General features: G+C 37.0%; 2 protein-coding genes across 8 annotated transcripts; one reads left to right on the top strand and one right to left on the bottom strand.

Moving 5' to 3' along the window:
• The first annotated feature begins 62 nt into the window (after positions 1–62).
• On the top strand, positions 63–5,345 carry LOC113676725 (uncharacterized). 2 transcript variants are annotated; one of them, XM_027193420.2, is made up of 6 exons: positions 63–162; positions 240–297; positions 846–959; positions 1,069–1,239; positions 2,468–2,538; positions 3,698–5,345. In XM_027193420.2, exons 1-6 carry the CDS (start codon positions 90–92, stop codon positions 3,868–3,870), a joined length of 660 nt encoding a protein of 219 aa, XP_027049221.2. In that variant the 5' UTR covers positions 63–89; the 3' UTR covers positions 3,871–5,345. The 2 variants fall into 2 exon arrangements, with proteins under 2 accessions (XP_027049221.2, XP_089045303.1); XM_089189177.1 differs by lacking the exon at positions 1,069–1,239.
• On the bottom strand, positions 4,625–18,065 carry LOC113676724 (uncharacterized). Of its 6 annotated transcripts, XM_027193419.2 has the most exons (3): positions 17,878–18,065; positions 15,598–15,694; positions 4,625–6,532 (listed from the first exon to the last, which is right to left on the bottom strand). In XM_027193419.2, exon 3 carries the CDS (start codon positions 6,513–6,515, stop codon positions 5,355–5,357), a length of 1,161 nt encoding a protein of 386 aa, XP_027049220.2. In that variant the 5' UTR covers positions 6,516–6,532; positions 15,598–15,694; positions 17,878–18,065; the 3' UTR covers positions 4,625–5,354. The 6 variants fall into 6 exon arrangements, with proteins under 6 accessions (XP_027049220.2, XP_089045300.1, XP_089045299.1 ...); XM_089189174.1 differs by lacking the exons at positions 15,598–15,694; positions 17,878–18,065 and adding an exon at positions 15,169–15,533; XM_089189173.1 differs by lacking the exons at positions 15,598–15,694; positions 17,878–18,065 and adding an exon at positions 12,441–12,555.
• Positions 18,066–18,080: the final 15 nt, after the last annotated feature.

The following is an 18,080-nucleotide window of genomic DNA, read 5'->3' as shown; positions in this document are numbered from 1 at the left end:
AGGTTGGGAGTTGAGAAAGAGCCTCTTTTTCAGGGTGCAAAACTATCAATTTCTAGGGGTGGGCTGGTAGTAATGACTGAAAGTTCAGCATGGCTTCTTCGTGTGATAGTTCTGAAGAAGATTTGGCAAAGTTTACTGTTATTACTGACGTTGTTGACTCAGGTATGATGAAAAAATTAATTTACTTGCAGGAAGAAATGGAATTTTGCCTCTTAATACGCTTATGGTCCTTTTTCCAGAAGTGGCGATGGTACATAGCACTTCTCTATCTAATTCCAAGTCCAAACCAAGTCTGAGGTTAGTTTTATCGTTGGTACATTTGCAAGCTACTTGAGCTCGTAGACCTCTTTTTCATGTAAATTACTATTTCCAGTAGATTTCCTATAAATCCTTATTTCCAAAATAATAGTTTGCGAGGGAAAAAACCGAAAAAAATTGAAAACAAAGCGAAACAAAGAAAAGAGAACAGAATGAAAATGTGACATTTATTATCTTGTTTAATCTTCTCCCCACTATAAAAAGTAACTTTTGGCACGTGGCCTGTCACAATCTTTTTTTCAACGAAGCTGACAAGTTGAAACCCCATAGATGCAATTTTCAAAGGTGCCAAACAGTTGTGTCAGAGTAAATCCTCAGGAAAACTTGCACAGCAATGTGTTGTGGTTGTAAAAAGGAGACACTGTATGCTCTTTCCATGTTTACATTACCACACAAATCTTACGCCAGAAATACAACTTTTTTTTGAGATATATCCTGGAAACTTACCTCAAGACATTTCATTGTTAAATACGCCTGGCTTACCTTGGTCAGTGTACCTTTAATTACTCTAATTGTTTTTATTTTAGACATTGGCGAAAGGAAGAGGATATTACCTGTTCTTCAACAGAATTGATAACACCTGAGTTTAGACAACATGTTGCAAAAAAGCTTTCAAAGTTTTTGGACGAGAACTTCATCTGGTAAATATTCAATCCATATTCAATTATGTATTGTATTTTTATTGTTGGTAAAAAATCTTATGCATTTTTACGAGACTTGGCTTTACGAATGTCCTATTTGTTATACCAGCTCTGAAGAAAATACTCACTTGCAAGATGACCATGTCAGCAGTTCACATGAATCCTTAGGAATCAAACTGCTCTTGAAATCCAATCAGTTACTATTGGGAGAATCTGTGAAGGAAGTGCCTAGCTCTACTGTTGTTAGAAAGAATACAAAATACTCTGTTAGCAGTGAAAGGTAAGATTTGTGCCATTCAAGTGGACTCAGGGCTATTGATATTACAAAAATCAACTGGCCTTTTCATGAATGGTGTAGAATATAAAACTTACAAAACTTTGAAAGTCACAAAACAATCCTGGCAGGCAAACTCCAAGTAAAGAATGTGCATAAGGAGGAGAGTCAAATAATTCAGGCTTTGATAGGATTCCAGCACATAGCTGCCAGATTCTGGTCGAGCCCCACAGCCAACTGAACTGAAAGCTACATCATGGGAGTGAGGCAAATTTAAGCAGGTTCTTTGTTTACACAAAGGAAGAGTTTATTTTCCTATAATGATAAGGTAATTAACAAGAATCCCACAAGCATTAATGTTGGTTATAACTTTCTCTTATCCAACCACAGCAAGTCATGTGGAAAATGTGAAAAATCTTATAAAGTTTATTTTGCAAGAAAGGCTCATCATGTATGAGATCAGATTGCATACTCTGCTAACTAATTAAGACTACTGAGTAACCATAGCAATGGCTAGTTTCTAATATAGTTATAGTTATTCTATGCAGGCTTTTTCCGTTTCAAACAAGTGAAACTGAAATAATTTTTTTACCAAGCACATCAAGTATTGATGAATGTTTCTATTTTTTTTTAAGGAATCAAATGAATGCTCATTATTAAAAGAAGTCTAATTTACCCTTGATATAATGGCACAAATGCTTTGAAGGTTTAGCTGATCATAACTCTGCAATTGTGATGTTCATTAATCCAGTTTTGTGTATTACTATAAGCTATGTCTTCTACTTTTTTGACCAGTATTTCAAGTTGTTATGTATTAACCCTTCAACTCCCAAGATCTCATTAGCAATTCTCCTTTTTGTCTGCCAAATGATTCTCATTATATTGGTTTGGAGAATTTGGTATTCTCTTAGTAATTAGTATTAGTAATCCCATAATTGATATTTTTCTTAGTTCTCATCACTTGTCTACATGATATGGCATAGATATTGAAAGGAGAAATTCTGTCTTGGTCACTCACAAGAGTTAAAGGGCTACAATGTCTGACGAATCTCTCTTGTTGATTGATTTACATTTTATTTTGATGTCTCACAGATTTTGGGGATATAAGTGGGTTGTTGTGACAGTATAACCTCCTTTTGGTGTGTTTGTTCTGGTTATTTTACTGTATTCTGTTAAATATATATATTTTATAATATATTTCATGTTATCCTGATGATTGAATTTTTCTTATCAGTGATACTGATGAGGAAGAATTGAGTCGTTTAGCAGAAGCAGCAGTGTCTGGGCACTCAGTCATTCAAGAAGGTGATATTAGTGTAACTTCTAGTGACTCATCTGAAACTTGGCATCCTTGTTCTTACCTCAGCAAAAATTTTCTGCTGCGCATTATAACATTTTAGGTTAGAATTCTGGCATGCTTTTAGGACTCTCAGTCATGTGATTGTTACAGTAGTCTCTTGGTCACTCTGAGGATTGTCTGCTAATAAATTTTTACCACAGTATCTTTAACACTCGTTAGTTTTTCACATTCTCTGAGGAGTGTGTTTCATTCGTTCGTTTCTTAAGCATCTTGCACAGAATTGTTACAAGTTGGTTGGCTGACAACTTAGATGAGTTTCCCAACACCTCATAGGAATTTTTGAAGAAGTCAGAGGAGTTTACCAGTAACTCTGGGCAGCTTTGCGACAATTCAGAGCAATTCGCTGACTACTCAAAGGAGTTCGTGGACTACTCCTAATAGTACGCTAACATCTCAGGGGAGCTTGCTAACACTTTTAAGCATTTAGGGGATAACGCAGAGAAGTAGAGCGACAACCTTGAGCAGTTTAGCGACAACTCAGTTCGCAAACGACTCAGAGGATTTCGACGGCAATTCGGGGGGGGGGGGGGTTGCCGACGGCTCTGAGCAGTTTGCCGACAACTCTGAGGAGTTTGCCGACAACTCTGAGGAGTTTGCCGACAACTCTGAGGAGTTTGCCGACAACTCTGAGGAGTTTGCCGACAACTCTGAGGAGTTTGCCGACAACTCTGAGGAGTTTGCCGACAACTCTGAGGAGTTTGCCGACAACTCTGAGGAGTTTGCCGACAACTCTGAGGAGTTTGCCGACAACTCTGAGGAGTTTGCAAACAACTTAGAGCAATTCGTCAACAACTCTAAGAAACTTGTTAACAACTCGCACCAGTTCGCCGTCAAAGGTCACACATCAACGCTATAGAGAGAGCTCCATATTTAGAATGTTTCCCTTCCACGCTAAATAGCAAAGCTAGCGTTTTCAAAGTCGTTCACCCTAAATACCATGTGTGAAAGGGATGTATAATGTATCCGAATAGTTATGGGTAATAGACTTGACTGAAAGAGTGATGCTGCGTTTTTCAAATTTATATCGCTTAGGCAGTGATGAAGAACTAGAATTGTCGGTGGATAACTGACGTGCAGTGATTCTCTTTATCGTTGACTCTGCAGGACATGGTGGGGGTAAAGAAGAAAAAGCTGCAGACGAGCCTGAAACTAAAAGAAAACGGAAAAAAGAGAAGAAAAGAAGCAAAGAAAAGAGGAAAAAGAGTAAAGTGAGCGAAGAACTAGAAGAAAAGAAGCACAAGAAACGCAAAAAAGAAAAACACAAGGATAAAACGTGAAGGTTATGGGTGGTTTGGAAGTGAGACGTCTTTTGAAAAAGATATCCGGCGAATGGGGATATTTTAAAGCCAATCGCCAAATGGCGATAACATGTCGCTTATTTAGTAACATGTGGCCAATCCAAGTGTGCTTATGTGAAGCCACCAGATGCGCTCTAAACTAAGGCTTGCTGCCTTCAGCGACAATCGAGGGCAAAAATCGTATGTCTCACCCGTAAGCTGGCGTATTACTATGCCGAGAAAAAAGCAATCACGGGTTGCACGACTATGATCATCGGCTTGATTCACTTCCAGAGAAAACGAAGAAAACACGCATCTGTCAGCAGAAGCCTTTATACAACCTAGAATATGTTATATGCATCTGATGTCGGGAGCCAAAGAAGAGTAGTAGCCGTTGATCTATGGACCATGCATAATGCGTGTTTCCGAAAACATCGGACAAAACATGCGTAGCCCAGGGAGAAGATAAAACGATATGTGTTCGAGAATCAGCCGGGTCCGCCATAGGAATATCTTTTTTATATTTATATCAATTCAGTGAACAACCACACTTTTTTTTATAACCTCCTCCGTGTTCGCTTGTATAGTCAAAGGAATATTAAGGTAGAATTATAATGAACGTAAAATTTGTCGCATTGAGTTTTTGGGAACAGACATTGAATTTCGGGAAGCGCAGCGGAGACACGTGGTTGTCTGTCTCACTGTGAGAAACCTGGAGGAACCGATGAGAAGCAAGGATAAACTCATCGTCAAATTGGTGTCAATGTGATTTTATTTCGTTTCATGCATGGTGCTCTAACTCTTTTTTTTCTGTCAGCCTTTACCCTTCTTTTGCCTTTATTTACATATTTTGATTAGAACTTGAATACGTTCTATTTAATTCATAGAGTAATTTTTACTTATTGATGTATTTCTAAGAATAGAAACGACCTAAAGATAGTTGTTTGATCGTCACGTAAACTTATTGCGTTACCCAACAATATAGTGGATAAGTTATCACCGTCTAACAGGTCTCGATGCAACGAAGTCAAACATTTTTCACAGGTCTTCCAGTGTGCTTACGGCGATTTAGTTTTGACTACTCCATAATTACCCTGCGGAGTGAACGTTTTCGCGCAATTTCAATTTCTTCTTCGTTGCTATTTACGCTTGATAATTAATTTACTCGTCACTTGTCATTCACAAGTCATATATTAATATATTCATATTTTAATCTTTATCACTGAATATTATGGTCATGTCTAAGGTGATCTTTATCACTTTCAACGAAACCTTAATTCACATCAGTTTTCGTTATGTTTGTCAGTGTTGCATGCGATTGAACACGTTTGTGCCACGCGGAAACAGGTGCGTTTTGAGTTAATACCACGGGTTGAGTCAGAACAGTTTGTTTATGATGTGTTTTGCGCTCTCAGTCTCTATCTCCTCTTTGCCATCTCAAAGCAGGGTTATTAAAGACGTGTTTTCGTAGATTATTAAACCGGTTATTTTTTATCCTCTTCTTCATGGAAGATGAAGTTGCCTCCTTCGTTTTCAATCCCAATCTCAACCAGCGTCCGCACGGAAGTTTTCGCAGTAGGAGGCGGTGAGGCTAGATCTCCGCTCTCAGCACTGCTCTGATTGTTCTGTACATATGATGACGACCCTGCGATCAGCTTGCAGTTTCTCAAAAATATAGTGCTTCTCGATCGTCTTCTGTGAGGAACTTGTCTAGGATTCACGTAAGCTAATGTACATCCAAGCCCAAGATCCACACATCTAAACAAATATTGAAAAATTAACCATGGCCACGGCTTAGGTATGATGGATTTTTCATTGGAATACATGTTGTGCATGAAAAAAATCGAGTACAACTGTAGCCCAACGCTAAAAAATCCCAATAACACTGTAATGTAAGTTATCTTGACAAGTTTCGTAACATTCGAGGGAGGACTGTCCTTGCTGTGAAGGCTTCCAAACCGTCGAACAGACAACCGTGTTTCATGCACAGAGTTGAGAATTATTCTCCCACTGTAGATGAAACTCGCAGACAGAATCAAGCTCAGAAGCATGAAGAACGTCTCGCAAACTATGCTGAATGATCTCCAGTCGGCTGACAGTGATATCACGATTTCTGTGATTAACACAAGTGTGAAGTGGAAAGTAATCACACAACTCACAAACTTCACACTTTGTAGTTTTTCAGGGTACAGGGTAAGCTTCGACAGCTGGAGAAATGCTAAGTGGACCAGGAAAAACGAAGCCGTGATGCACGGAAGCGCAATACCGAATAATGTTCTGGTCAATATGACCGGACAACTCGTCGGCAGAAAGCATTCTTTGGACTCGTATGGGTTGATGAAGAAGAACGCAGCTCTCGAGGAACCAAACAAGAATAGAAGTGAGCTTATCGCCATCGCAAGAAGAGGTTTCCGTCTGTGTTTCCTTTTCGCCAGGTTAATTAGTGACCAAAGAGCGTATAGCGCTATAAGTGCGAAAAGGGACCCAAATCCAGCCCAGTGGAGGTCCCAAACCCATTGCCAGGTTTCTTTTGCTTGGTCCCATTTTGGTAGGGGTTCAAACGCTACTTTTGCAGTAGGTTCCTCGTACGGAATATCTTGGCTTACACTTGATTCAGGCTCGCTAAATGGAGTTGTATTGCTCATCTTGAGTAGGCGGTCAGCTGTGGAAAAGAATTGTGTAAGGAAGAATTAATACGCGAAATGGAAATGTATAAGGATTGTTCGAAAAATAAAAGGCTTTTTCAAGCATCTTAGAAAACGAATCCTCTTGCGAATATAAAAACTGTACATCAGGGTAGAAAGCATTTCTTGCACTCTCCCCTTTAACATATTCGTAAACGAAAACCCGACCAAAGATTTGGTTGATTATCGATTTATAGTCTTAAATATAACTTAATAGTAACCAGAGTCACAAATCAATAGTAAAGTTAAATATCGGCATCAAAAAATAATAGAAAACAAATTCAATTCAGGAACTGAAAGCAAGGCTCCACAGTGGATGATAAACTTGGTGACTCTGGCGACCAGAGTCACAGAGGTGACAATTATAGTCGAAACCCTAGAGAAGAATACTTACATAATAGTTTTGTAAGCTTGTCGATTAGCGCAAAATATTCCGGCAAAAGAGCAGGTCAAAATGAAATTGAATGATAGTTATTTGTCTGTTACTATTATTTAAAGAAGCAGGCAAAGGCTCTTCGAACGTGCAGTTCCACCACTGTACACTGACCCCTTACGGCGACGACAAACCAGTTATAAGTTTCATGATAAACCCGCGATATTCAAAGAGGTCGACTGATGATTTCCAACTGAACAACATGATGTTATCATATGCGTCAACATCTAAGATTTTCTGTTAAAACAGTTATTATGTCTAATAGCCCTAAGCACATCACGTTTGAGAGAAGTGATTTGCAATTTTAGTGACACAATTCTACGCAAATCCTAGTACAACAGCTGCCCATTGAAAGTGGGGTTACTCAGAAACATATCATGGATTTATCACTTATTTTCAGCCATCGAGAATGAAAAGCACTATATTTTTTTCTTTAGTAAGTATAAAATATTTGGTTAAAGATTCACAATTTTCACATAATATTTGTTCCAATACGAATTATACGTAAATTTCCGGGCCTCTCTTTGTCAACATAACATTGTAAATTCAAAGATATACATCCACACTTTGACAGTTATGTTGTGGTTCATTTAATTAATTATTTCAGAGAGTAAACATTTTCAGATGTTCCGACGATGAACACTTCCTTAAGATATTGGGTCTCTAAGGAACACTTCTTTGAAATATTGGGTACCTTTTCGGGATGAAGTTCGATTTTTCTTTAAGAAGCCAAAACAGTTCGTGTACAGCCACATGCAGGAGCAAAGTACGCCCTTTCTCCTTAGCTGTTTCATATCCTTAAAGATGAGCCAATAATAGATTGGGGTTAAAGTGATCTGCTAACAACATATTAGAGAACTATAAGCCACTGTAAACAATGAATCAAACTCCTGAGGCTACAAAAAAAAATTGTCTCCGTATTTCCTATGCATCTCCCTTTGGCTATCTTCACGTACAAACTCAAACTAAATTAAATAGGGTCTTATTTTCAGAGAACGTAAGGATTGCTATCAAGTGAACTTAAAATACAACTGCGTTCTATTCCATAGTTTTTTAAGAATTACCGAGTATTTCTTAAACCAACAAGAACTTCCATCCTTCCAAACTAAGGTGTGGAATTTATGTAGACTCTATTCACCATTACAGTATTTAATTGTCATTTATTTGCCTACAGCTCAGAGACTTATAAAGTACTACGGGTGTGTTTTTGGTGTTTCCCAGTTCAAAGTTCATGCAGAGCAACACTGCTAATTAAGTTTATCTTTGTTATGTTTCCTTTCCTCCTATCTCTCTCACCACAGCAGGCCGGGAACAATTTAATTACTTTTCTTCTACAAATGAATAAATAGAAAAATGCTGCGATCTGTTGCTTGTCACTTACATTATATTTTACTGACATGTTCCATAACAGCGAATTCTAAATTTTCTTTCCTATATTAATAGTTAAAACGGTTGTAATAGTTACATTAGTGAGTTTTAAAATCTAAGAGTTTACTTGTACCAGAATAAATATGCTCAGATTTTATTTATTCCCCACATGCCTGAAAGCAAACTTTGTGGAAAAAATAGGAAAAATCTTCCGATCGCAGCTTTTGCAAATATTTTCACTCAGTGAATTTACAGTTGAAAGCAGAGAGATGAAATCTTTTCCTTCCATTTGTCGCAAACGTTATCCTTAACCTTACTCTTACCAGGCTTAATTACAGACGTTCCCGTATTTCATATACGTCTCAGTCGGTTCGTCTGTTTTTGCTTTTTGTCTGGCAAACTCACCTCTGTGTATTATTGCTAAAGTTCTCCAGAACTGAAATCCTTTTGCTGTTTTCACAAGACTAGAAATGTTTAATAAACGACATCATCGTACCCGTTAGTTTCTAGGCAAAATAAATTAAAATGCGTTTCTGTAAAAATTCTGTGAAGGGTATGTTTATTCTACCCTCGCGGAAGAATCCACCTGCTTCTCTTCTCATTCACTAAGTGACAAATCAAGACACCTTACTGGCGGCTTTTCTTATGAAATTTGAAAATGGCGAATACCAGCAGGAATAAACTTTTCCATATCCGTATGATTATCACCCCAGAAAAACTTATCGCTCTGAATCGGTTTTCTCAGTTTTTACAACCACAACTGTTTTTTTTAGTTATTGCTTCGATGATGATGTCTAAAGATACTCAATCATCGCCGATTCAAGGTGGCTCCAAACGTAGTTTAACGACTTATCTTTTTAAAAAATTCGCAGAAAGCTGACGAATTCGTGAAGCTAATTGAAATTTGACTGTAGAAAATGGGTCGTCGCATTTCTGTCGGAATTCAAGGCACATGAGGCTAAAATGAAGGGTGTTTCTAAAGGCATCACGTGTAACTTTTGGTCTAATATATAAAAAAAATCGATTAAATTAAAAATAAAACAAACTTTCTCAGCGATACTCGGGCTTTTTCTCCATACTGTTGTTGAGAAAACAGCACAAAAGTGCGGTAGTATCAATCTATTATAGAATTCGTGCTTAAAAATAACGAAACTGCTGTTAACCAGGGCAACCCTGAGGACACCCAGAAGTTTAATCATTCAAGAAGGTTTGGAGGAAATGGCCCCATCTTTTGGTAATCTTTCAATTTCCGTGTATGATGCTCACAATTATAAGCACGAATCTCTTTTTTTCTTCAAGTTCTTCTACACGAACAGAAGAGAAACTTCGAATTAAACATTTTGCATCTCTTTTGTTGAAATGTGTACGTGATCCAGCTACTGAACTCATAAAATAGCCAAGTCATCGTTTGTTTCAGTAATGGGCTCTTGTTTGTGTATTACGCTTTTATGTCAGCTTGTTGCTATCCATTCTCAGCCATCCTGGTTTTCCCTTGGTTCTCACGAACTAAGCAAATATTTTGTAGTCTCCTTAAATGATAAGTTAGTTTTACATGGTTCAAAAAAAGAAAATAGCAAAAGAATTGTAACTTTGCGCTCTCATCTGTTTTTTTTCACTAAAATAGGATTGAACTGTTTACGCAATTTAGAGTATCGTTTCGTTACGATGGTAATGACTACTAGTTAAATGACTAATGATAAGACGAAAGGAAAAGTAAGACCTATCTAATTGCAATTTTCGTAGAACAGCTTACCTGGTTAAATTCTTGAAGCTTTACGGGTTGGCCGTAAGTGTAAACCCTTATGCCTGTTATCACTGCGTTCGTCGTTTTAATTAAATCAGTAAGTACAGGTGAACAGGATGCTTTTAACATCTAATACCACCGAACAATAAGGAATTTATCCACCTGCTGGTATGTTAAACTCAAAGAGGTCGCGTAAATTTAAACGTGGCATGGTCTCTAAGTGGGAAATCTTTTGTCATATCGTTTCTCATTGTTGTATCTCTTCTTGAATTTGTTTTAGAAATTCCAAGTAATTTGGAAAAAAAATATTGTAACAAAAGACATGCATCACGTCCGGTTCATTAAAAATTCTCAGGAACTGTCATGCCTATTGCATTTTTAATCGTTTTCGAAACTTGACGGTGCATTTTGGTCCAGTTGTCATATAAAATACTAGACAGGTCGATAGAACTTTTAATTAAAGGTGAGCTTTAAAAGAAGGAGGATGGAAAGGAGAATGGGTGATGGAAAATTACGAAAAAATATGCAGAATTAGAAATGGAAGTTAATTGGAAATGGAGAATGGGGAATGAATTTCCAATTTTTTGAGCTGAAATTGCTGCAAATCCAAACGCATAAGAAATCGGAACAGATAACTCAAACTTTTTTAAAATTTTCTTTGCTTGAATTGCAATTGTAACGTTGATTGGAATGCCCCTATTAAAATTGTTTCCTTCAGACGATTCCCAAGTGCCACTACCAAACGGAATACCGCCGGAAACCGGAAGGCTTGTAAATTGACTTTGGTAGACAGCTTGTTCGCGCAGAATTTCCGAAATTTGGCCATGTATACTCCCTGAGGAATTTTACTTTTCATAGTGTAGAGTTTATATGATAAAGGAATGTCCCGTTGGATGTTTGTCCTCTGATATCATAATAATTCCTAAAACTAATTTATTATGGAATTATGTAACCGTCCAGTTTTTTAACCATTTAATCTAGCTTCGAAAATATTCAACAGCCGTCAATTGATATCAATCATTCATTTACACGTACACGGAAAATCAATTTGAGCCCTTGTAAGTTAGGGTTGAACATTCAGATTTTAGTTGCAAACTAGCTACTTGTCATGCGTCAAAATATTTATCTTCAAGACAAGGTTAGCAGACAAAAAGACAAGGCGTCAGAAATTTTTTTCTCCAAATCAAAGAATTAGAAACATCTAGAAATTTTGCATGAGAATAAAGCCGATATGAGCTGATATAAGGTGCCCAGGGAAACTTCAGCAACCGCAGCAGCGTCGGTCACGCAACAACACCACGTGATATTGTTGTTATCTTACCTCAGTGGCAAAACAGTTCATAAACATTTGCAGATAATAGGCACAAAAAGTTTTTCAACAGACTGGAAACATAGCGTCCGATTAAAAAATTAATGCGATCAACAATCGAAAGAATTATTGGTCTTCTGTGATGGAAGGTGGCAATATATTTAAAGGTTAACAGGTACTTGAAACCTGTCTACCACAGCCACTGAAAATCGATTTACTGATTCCCTTGATTTTTAATGTTTATGATCCCTGGTTTCTTTTAAAATTCTTAAAAAATCCAAAAGAAAGAACGAAAAATTATTCCATGAGATGTTAGAGACAATTCGATAAAAGCATTTCCGTTCGGCCATCTTTTCATCGACCCTTCTTTTAGGAAGGTCAAGCGAGTTGCAACGACCAGGCAGCAGCAACGACATTCACAGTAAATTAGGTTTGCCTCAGAACGTTTAAATTGAAACGCGGTTTTAAAAATAAAATGATATCAAATACAGCTGCGTACCTCCTCCTGCAATCAGGACTCAAATCTCTCATCTGTATTCCCCAACGATTATTTGTTCCTGATTGCGAGTTCCAATGACTTTAGAGCGTAGACGTAGAAGAAAAACACCCTTTTAACCGCGTATATTCTTGTACAGCCGCTCAATCACGCAACTTTGAGAACCTGACTGTGCAAGCTTCCAGAAATTGTCAAAACAAAACCAATCAACATGTTCGTATAGCGTTTGTGAAATGTGTGCAACACCCACACAAGATGATGAGTATATAGATCGATATGTCAGATCTAGTATTGGTATAAAATGATGAGAGTGTTTAAAAATTCATGGCCAATATCTGAGTTAGGGGTTTAAATTTGAGTGACGATTAGTGACCGCGAAACTGTGGTTATCGCCTGATTGCATTTTAACGCCGGTATCTCAGTTGTGGGGTAACTCGTTGCAGTTCAAACAGTTTCGGAGATTTTAAAAGCGATCACTTTACAGATCTAATGCACAGAAAAAAGTGATGAACAACAAAACCACAGTTTGCACTTACCACATATGTCTAATTTATAAGAGGCATCTTCATCTCTGAACATATCAACCTTTCTATAAACCGGGTTTTAAAAGTGAAATAAACATGAACTGGAAGACGCTTCTTCGAAACTGAAAACCTGAAGGTTCCACGCTTTGCCAAGCCTTCTTATAGATTTCCACCCACCGAACGAGCAGAATTATTTTAGAGCATGGCGTAATGAATCGGAAAACGATAAGAAAATATACATTTATAATGTCGTGGACCTCGAGAAAACTTGACCGTATGTCAGGGAATTGATGTTTACCTTTCACAACAAAGAGTCCTTAAACTGAGTGTTGAAAACTAGTCAGTATAACTTTGGTCTGAGCTTAAACTCCTATGTGATTGATTAAGACGCTGAAGTCAATCAACATCGAAAAATCTAAGGAGATTGATGATTCGTTCTTCCTGGGATTATTGTTAACTCTTTCACTCCAAGGATCTCATTAGTGATTCTCCTTTCTGTCTGCTATACAAGTCTTATGATGTTAGTTCGAGGAATTCCGTACGGGATCAACTAAAAAAATTCGTATTCTCATCACTTATCTGCTCGATATTGTAATGATGTTTTAAGGAAAAATTCTGTCTTGTTCGCCCATAGGTGTTCTGGAGTTGACGCACAAAGGAATATCATATGACTAACATGTCAAAGTAGAAACATCTAGAAATAAGCCGCTGACCAAACTGATTTCCAAACTTACAGCATAAATAAGCCTTACAACCTGTTGTCAATATGCACAAAAATACGTTAAAATCAGCCGGAATATATCATGATACATAGGCCAGCCATCAACACCGAAAGATAGAAAACTTGTTAACCTGTTAACCATAAAAATTGTATTCTAACATCTTTTACCAGCTTCACAAGTTAGGTTTTCAACTTAAACGTAAAATTTGTCGGAATTGCATGCCGAGGTTTTAGCTCTAATTAGTAAAAGTGAGGCATAGAAATAATTTGTTAGGGTAATAGAAACATATTATTTAACTCACATTTGTTTCAGACTAAAAACAATGGCTATGATATGATCTGATTCCTGTTCTCTTTTTTCCAGTTCATTGTCTCAGTTAAAGTAGTTTGGATGAGGTTTGCAAATACTCGATCAATCACTTCCAACAAAATTTTTTTGTGGTTGGTATAACGTTCACTTGATAGAACCTAACGTATTGATTCACAAGGATATCGAGTCACGAAAGATGAAAGTTCTGCCCTTTATCAAAAGTCAATAAACTAACCCTACAGATATTACTCACCTAAACAAACGTAACCGACAAACCACGTACTAAAAAGATAAATAATCTGATTGATTGAGAGGTGAAGTTAGTCATGTGATAATCTCCAAAGTTGGGAATTGTTTGATCATCTTTTATTTGCGCTGTTTGTTTTGTTTGATCCTAAACTGCAAGCATTCCTTTGAATAATGATAAACCATTTAAGGTTCGTGATTTCTCTTGAAAATGGCCATTAAGGTAAATGAGTTCCTATCTTAAACTTATGAGTTAAGTTAAGCTAAATATTTAGCAAAATGATCTTAGCGGCCAACTGTGTTGTACGACGAATATACCAGCATGAAATAAAAAGGCAATACAATAAATGCTGCAGTGACTAGACTTTTGTGAAGCGCTCGAGGTTTTTTCAATATGAACGATTAAAGCTTAATTTTCTGTCGATTTTTCCCCACCGTGGAATCCTTCATAAGTTTTTAATCTTTGATAACGCCCATGGTTCATTTTTACCTTTTGTGAAAAACTCCTTAGTTAATCATAGGGTACTAAGGAAACTCACATAAGAGGCCATTAAAATGAAATCTATTGAGTAATAGGCTCTTATATTAGTCAAGAGAAATTTCATTTCCCACAGTTTTTATCTTAAGAACTTGGCACCGGAAAAAGGTGCCCTATTCTCGACGTCAAGCTTTCCCAATGAAATTGAAACAACAATTCATACAGTTCATACTGCTATTTTTCAGTTTGGAAGGGGAGGGTCCAATATAGACAAGTCAAAAACGAACTCAGTATCGCTTTGAATTCATTTGCGATCAAGGAACGAATTGTAGCAATTGTAAAAGATACATTTAAAAATCCAAGGGGTCAATATACCGGATGTTAGCAGATCAGTTTGAAACCTTTTTGACCGCAAACTCGGAATGTAACATCCGTTCAGGGCAGTTCGTTTTAAAACTCGCCGAGCTAGTTCTAATTGGTGAACTCGACAAACCGCTTATCTCTCACCGACGCCAGTTTTCGGATCACCTTGCTTGAAAGTTTAAAAAGCTGCCTCTATTTTGTAATTACTTGTTCACGAGCTTAGAATTTAAGGAAGTTGTTCGCCGTAAACTCGTTTTCTTTCCTCCAATGAAATGCCTCGATTTTCGATCACGTTCAGACTGAGTGAGTGATCTATTTTCCGTGTACTAGCGAGCGGTGAAAACGTATTCGATCAGAGTTTGAACAACACAGTATAGAGAGCATCTCAGTAAGATGGCAGATTCAATAAAGCTTTCTCTGCCCTCATCGTTAAAGTAGAAAAAGCAAAGTCTTTCATGTTTTTGACGAGCATCGTCCTAATGAACAGACGTTTTTAATTCAAAGTTTTCACTGAATGTTTTTATAATTCAGTATACATGTGTCCAGGAGTGACCTTACTTTTGATAAACCACTGTAAAGGAAACGAGCATTCCACTGCGAGAAACGGCAAACTTTCACTTACCTCAACACTTGGTCGAAATCCTTTTATAAGACTATACTTTGCAGCTGTCACAGAACCAGTTAAGTCTTAAAATGATTACCTCTAAATCTTGAATACCGAGATTTATATTCATAAGGCTGAGAGAATAACACAGAATTTGCTTGTGCAATTCACAATTGAGCAATATGTGTAGAGGAGCTTGTTAGATTCGAATTATAGACGGATGTCATATATTGTCTTTCCGGTCTAATACACATGAATGCAGGACAAGATTGGTTATGAATTTTTTTTAGCATGTCGTAACGTATACTCTTGCATCTAAATAATCTGATCAACGTTTAACGTTTTTGTTTTTCGGAGCAATATAGCGGGTTAGTAAGGTATGGGTTTAGAGCTATTTTCGTCATCAAGACAGAAACGCCTCCACACCCCATGAGATGAATAGTTTACCTTTCTAGAGCTCCAAGATATGCGAAATACCGTCCTCACACGCTTCAGCGTGGGTTCTGTCTCTGTCCAAGAACACCGACTCGTTCCACGTCAGAATCTAGGGTTAAAAACAGCAATACAGTGATCATTACTATTTATTTTAGGAGTTCTTGTGAAAGTTCTCACAATAATTAAAACATTGCCAAGACAGATGGAAGTAACAGGTCACTTAGCATTACTATTTTTTAAATTTCTTTGGTTATTTTTGAAAAGTCATTAACGCTAAAAAGTTTAGCTATCTCTATTGACCTGAATAGCCCGTGTGGTTGACCCTTTAGTGAAATCCGAAATAATCTATTGTTGAACCACAAAATTGCTTCTGACACGTACTGCGTGGACAAAATGCTTCAACGTCTAAAAATCCGAGCTGTAGAACGATCAATTCATGGCGATTTCAGCACCGAATTACTGGTTCAGCAATTAATTTTCTATAATCTACGAGAACATCACAATAATGCTTTATACCTTGAATAAAAACTTATGCAAAACACAGGAAATTGAAAGGGACATGGACTGGACAGTTTGGAAAAGGTTTAGAGAAATGACAATTGCCGCCCACCACTTTTCTAAAGTTCATTTCAATTTGTAGGTCATTCTGACCGGTGATTTGTTATGACGACCTAAGTCTGGCAACTCCTCTGCCAAAGAACTCAATTACCGTTTGTCACTTTGTTTAAAATAGTCCTGACGTTTCTGTGGGCAATCAGACAATCTTTCGTGTTCCCGTTTAAAGTGGTAGCCCTCCCCCACACACGCAATTATTAAGTTGTATATGCCAGCTTATAAAAAACAAATTTTCCGTCATTGCCATGGGAGTACGTGTCCTTAACCTCCCACAAGATAATAAGATTGCGAACAGGTGTGGAGTGTATCGCTCTTAAAAAATTCCTCTTACTCAATATTCAATGCAGTAAATTTCCTTCATGATCTTTGGATGAAGCAAGCAAGAGGGGGTATCTCTAGGATGATTGCTGTATTATGGACTACTATCGATGTAAAGTAGATTTTTCTTGTATATTTTTCACAAAGGAAGAATTGTCAAATCTTGTGAATAAAATAGTTTGACGCCCAGTTCCCTAGTATTTACGCCAAGGCGAGGTTGATGTGAACATGGTGTTTGAATCTGAAGGTCTGTTTTCAAAACAGATGTCTGAAGAACCCCGATACATTGGTTCGGAACTAACAGTCCAAAATTGTCTCTCGCTAATGAATCAAATAGTATTCCTCAAGAACAGTTCCTCACCGTAATGGACGTACAGATGACTTATCGATAATTTATCTGTGTGGTAGCTTCAAAATTAAACTTTTTTGTTTTAATTAAATTCAGGCCGGGTTCATTACGCTTCCTAAACAGGTAAGATGAGCATCTGTAGATCTTGTGAAGTATCTTTACAACTACCTAATCTCTGGTATTTGATTGAATCTTTTGTACAAAAAAAATGATGCTTTCACAATTTGATTTTTATTCCATACTTCTCGTCTACACCTTCTCTTACCCTTTTAGCCGATAATAGGCATCTATAGCATATTTTTAATTAAGTTGGAAACTCTTTATTAAAGTCTCGGCTCATAAATTTTGTTAATCAGATAAAATTATTCTACCGAGTACGTTTTCCGAGTACAGTCGATTTTTGTAAAAATGTTGTTTACAGCAAAGATATCATCACACACATATGTGTATATGATTCACTCTTCAGGGGTTTTTGAAATCCCCTGAAGAGTGAGTTAATTACGAAACAAACTTGTCGGGATAAAGCGTGGTATCTTCACTCTCTATCTTTTTTTCCGTAACTCAATACATATCACGCTCTACTTCCCAGTAAGTATCGAGCACTGTAATACGAAAAAACCCAACCAAAGACTTCTTATATATATAGATATAGATATATATATATATGTATTTGTATCTTACGATTATATTTTGACTAGAAACGTTCGTAAATTAATTTACCCAGCACTTTTGTTCGTGGCTTTTAAAAGAGGGCAGCTGGGCTTTTTTCATTAATAACCCTTGTTCATAAAGGAAAATTTTAGTCATAGTGCTTCATTTTTAAACTAAAAATCTAGTATTTTCCACTTGCAAAAATTATCCGCCTGAGCCGCAAAGAGAAAAATGGAAGCAACTTTTACACAAGCAAAAAATTTGTATCATCGTAAATATATTAGAAAAGTTTTTAAACATAAATATCGATTTTGAAACGATTTCAAATAAATATTTAAACACATTTTCTTAATACTTACCTTACTCTACGTGGGAAGATGCAACGAAAATATCAATTTTGAAGATTTTGTGGTTGAAATTGTTTCCTAATAGGAAAGGCTGCCGTAATGTTTCACTGGAGACGAGTTTCACACAAATATAACTGAAAAATCAGGGGGACGACATCAGCCGTACAGTGCATATCGACGCTTTTGCTCACAAACGAAATAAGGACAAATGTTCG

The sequence above is a fragment of the Pocillopora damicornis genome, chromosome 12 (genome assembly GCF_964200805.1).
Source record: "Pocillopora damicornis chromosome 12, jaPocDami1.2, whole genome shotgun sequence".
NCBI classification, from domain to species: Eukaryota; Metazoa; Cnidaria; class Anthozoa; order Scleractinia; family Pocilloporidae; genus Pocillopora; species Pocillopora damicornis.
This window is presented reverse-complemented; position numbering and strand designations above follow the sequence as displayed.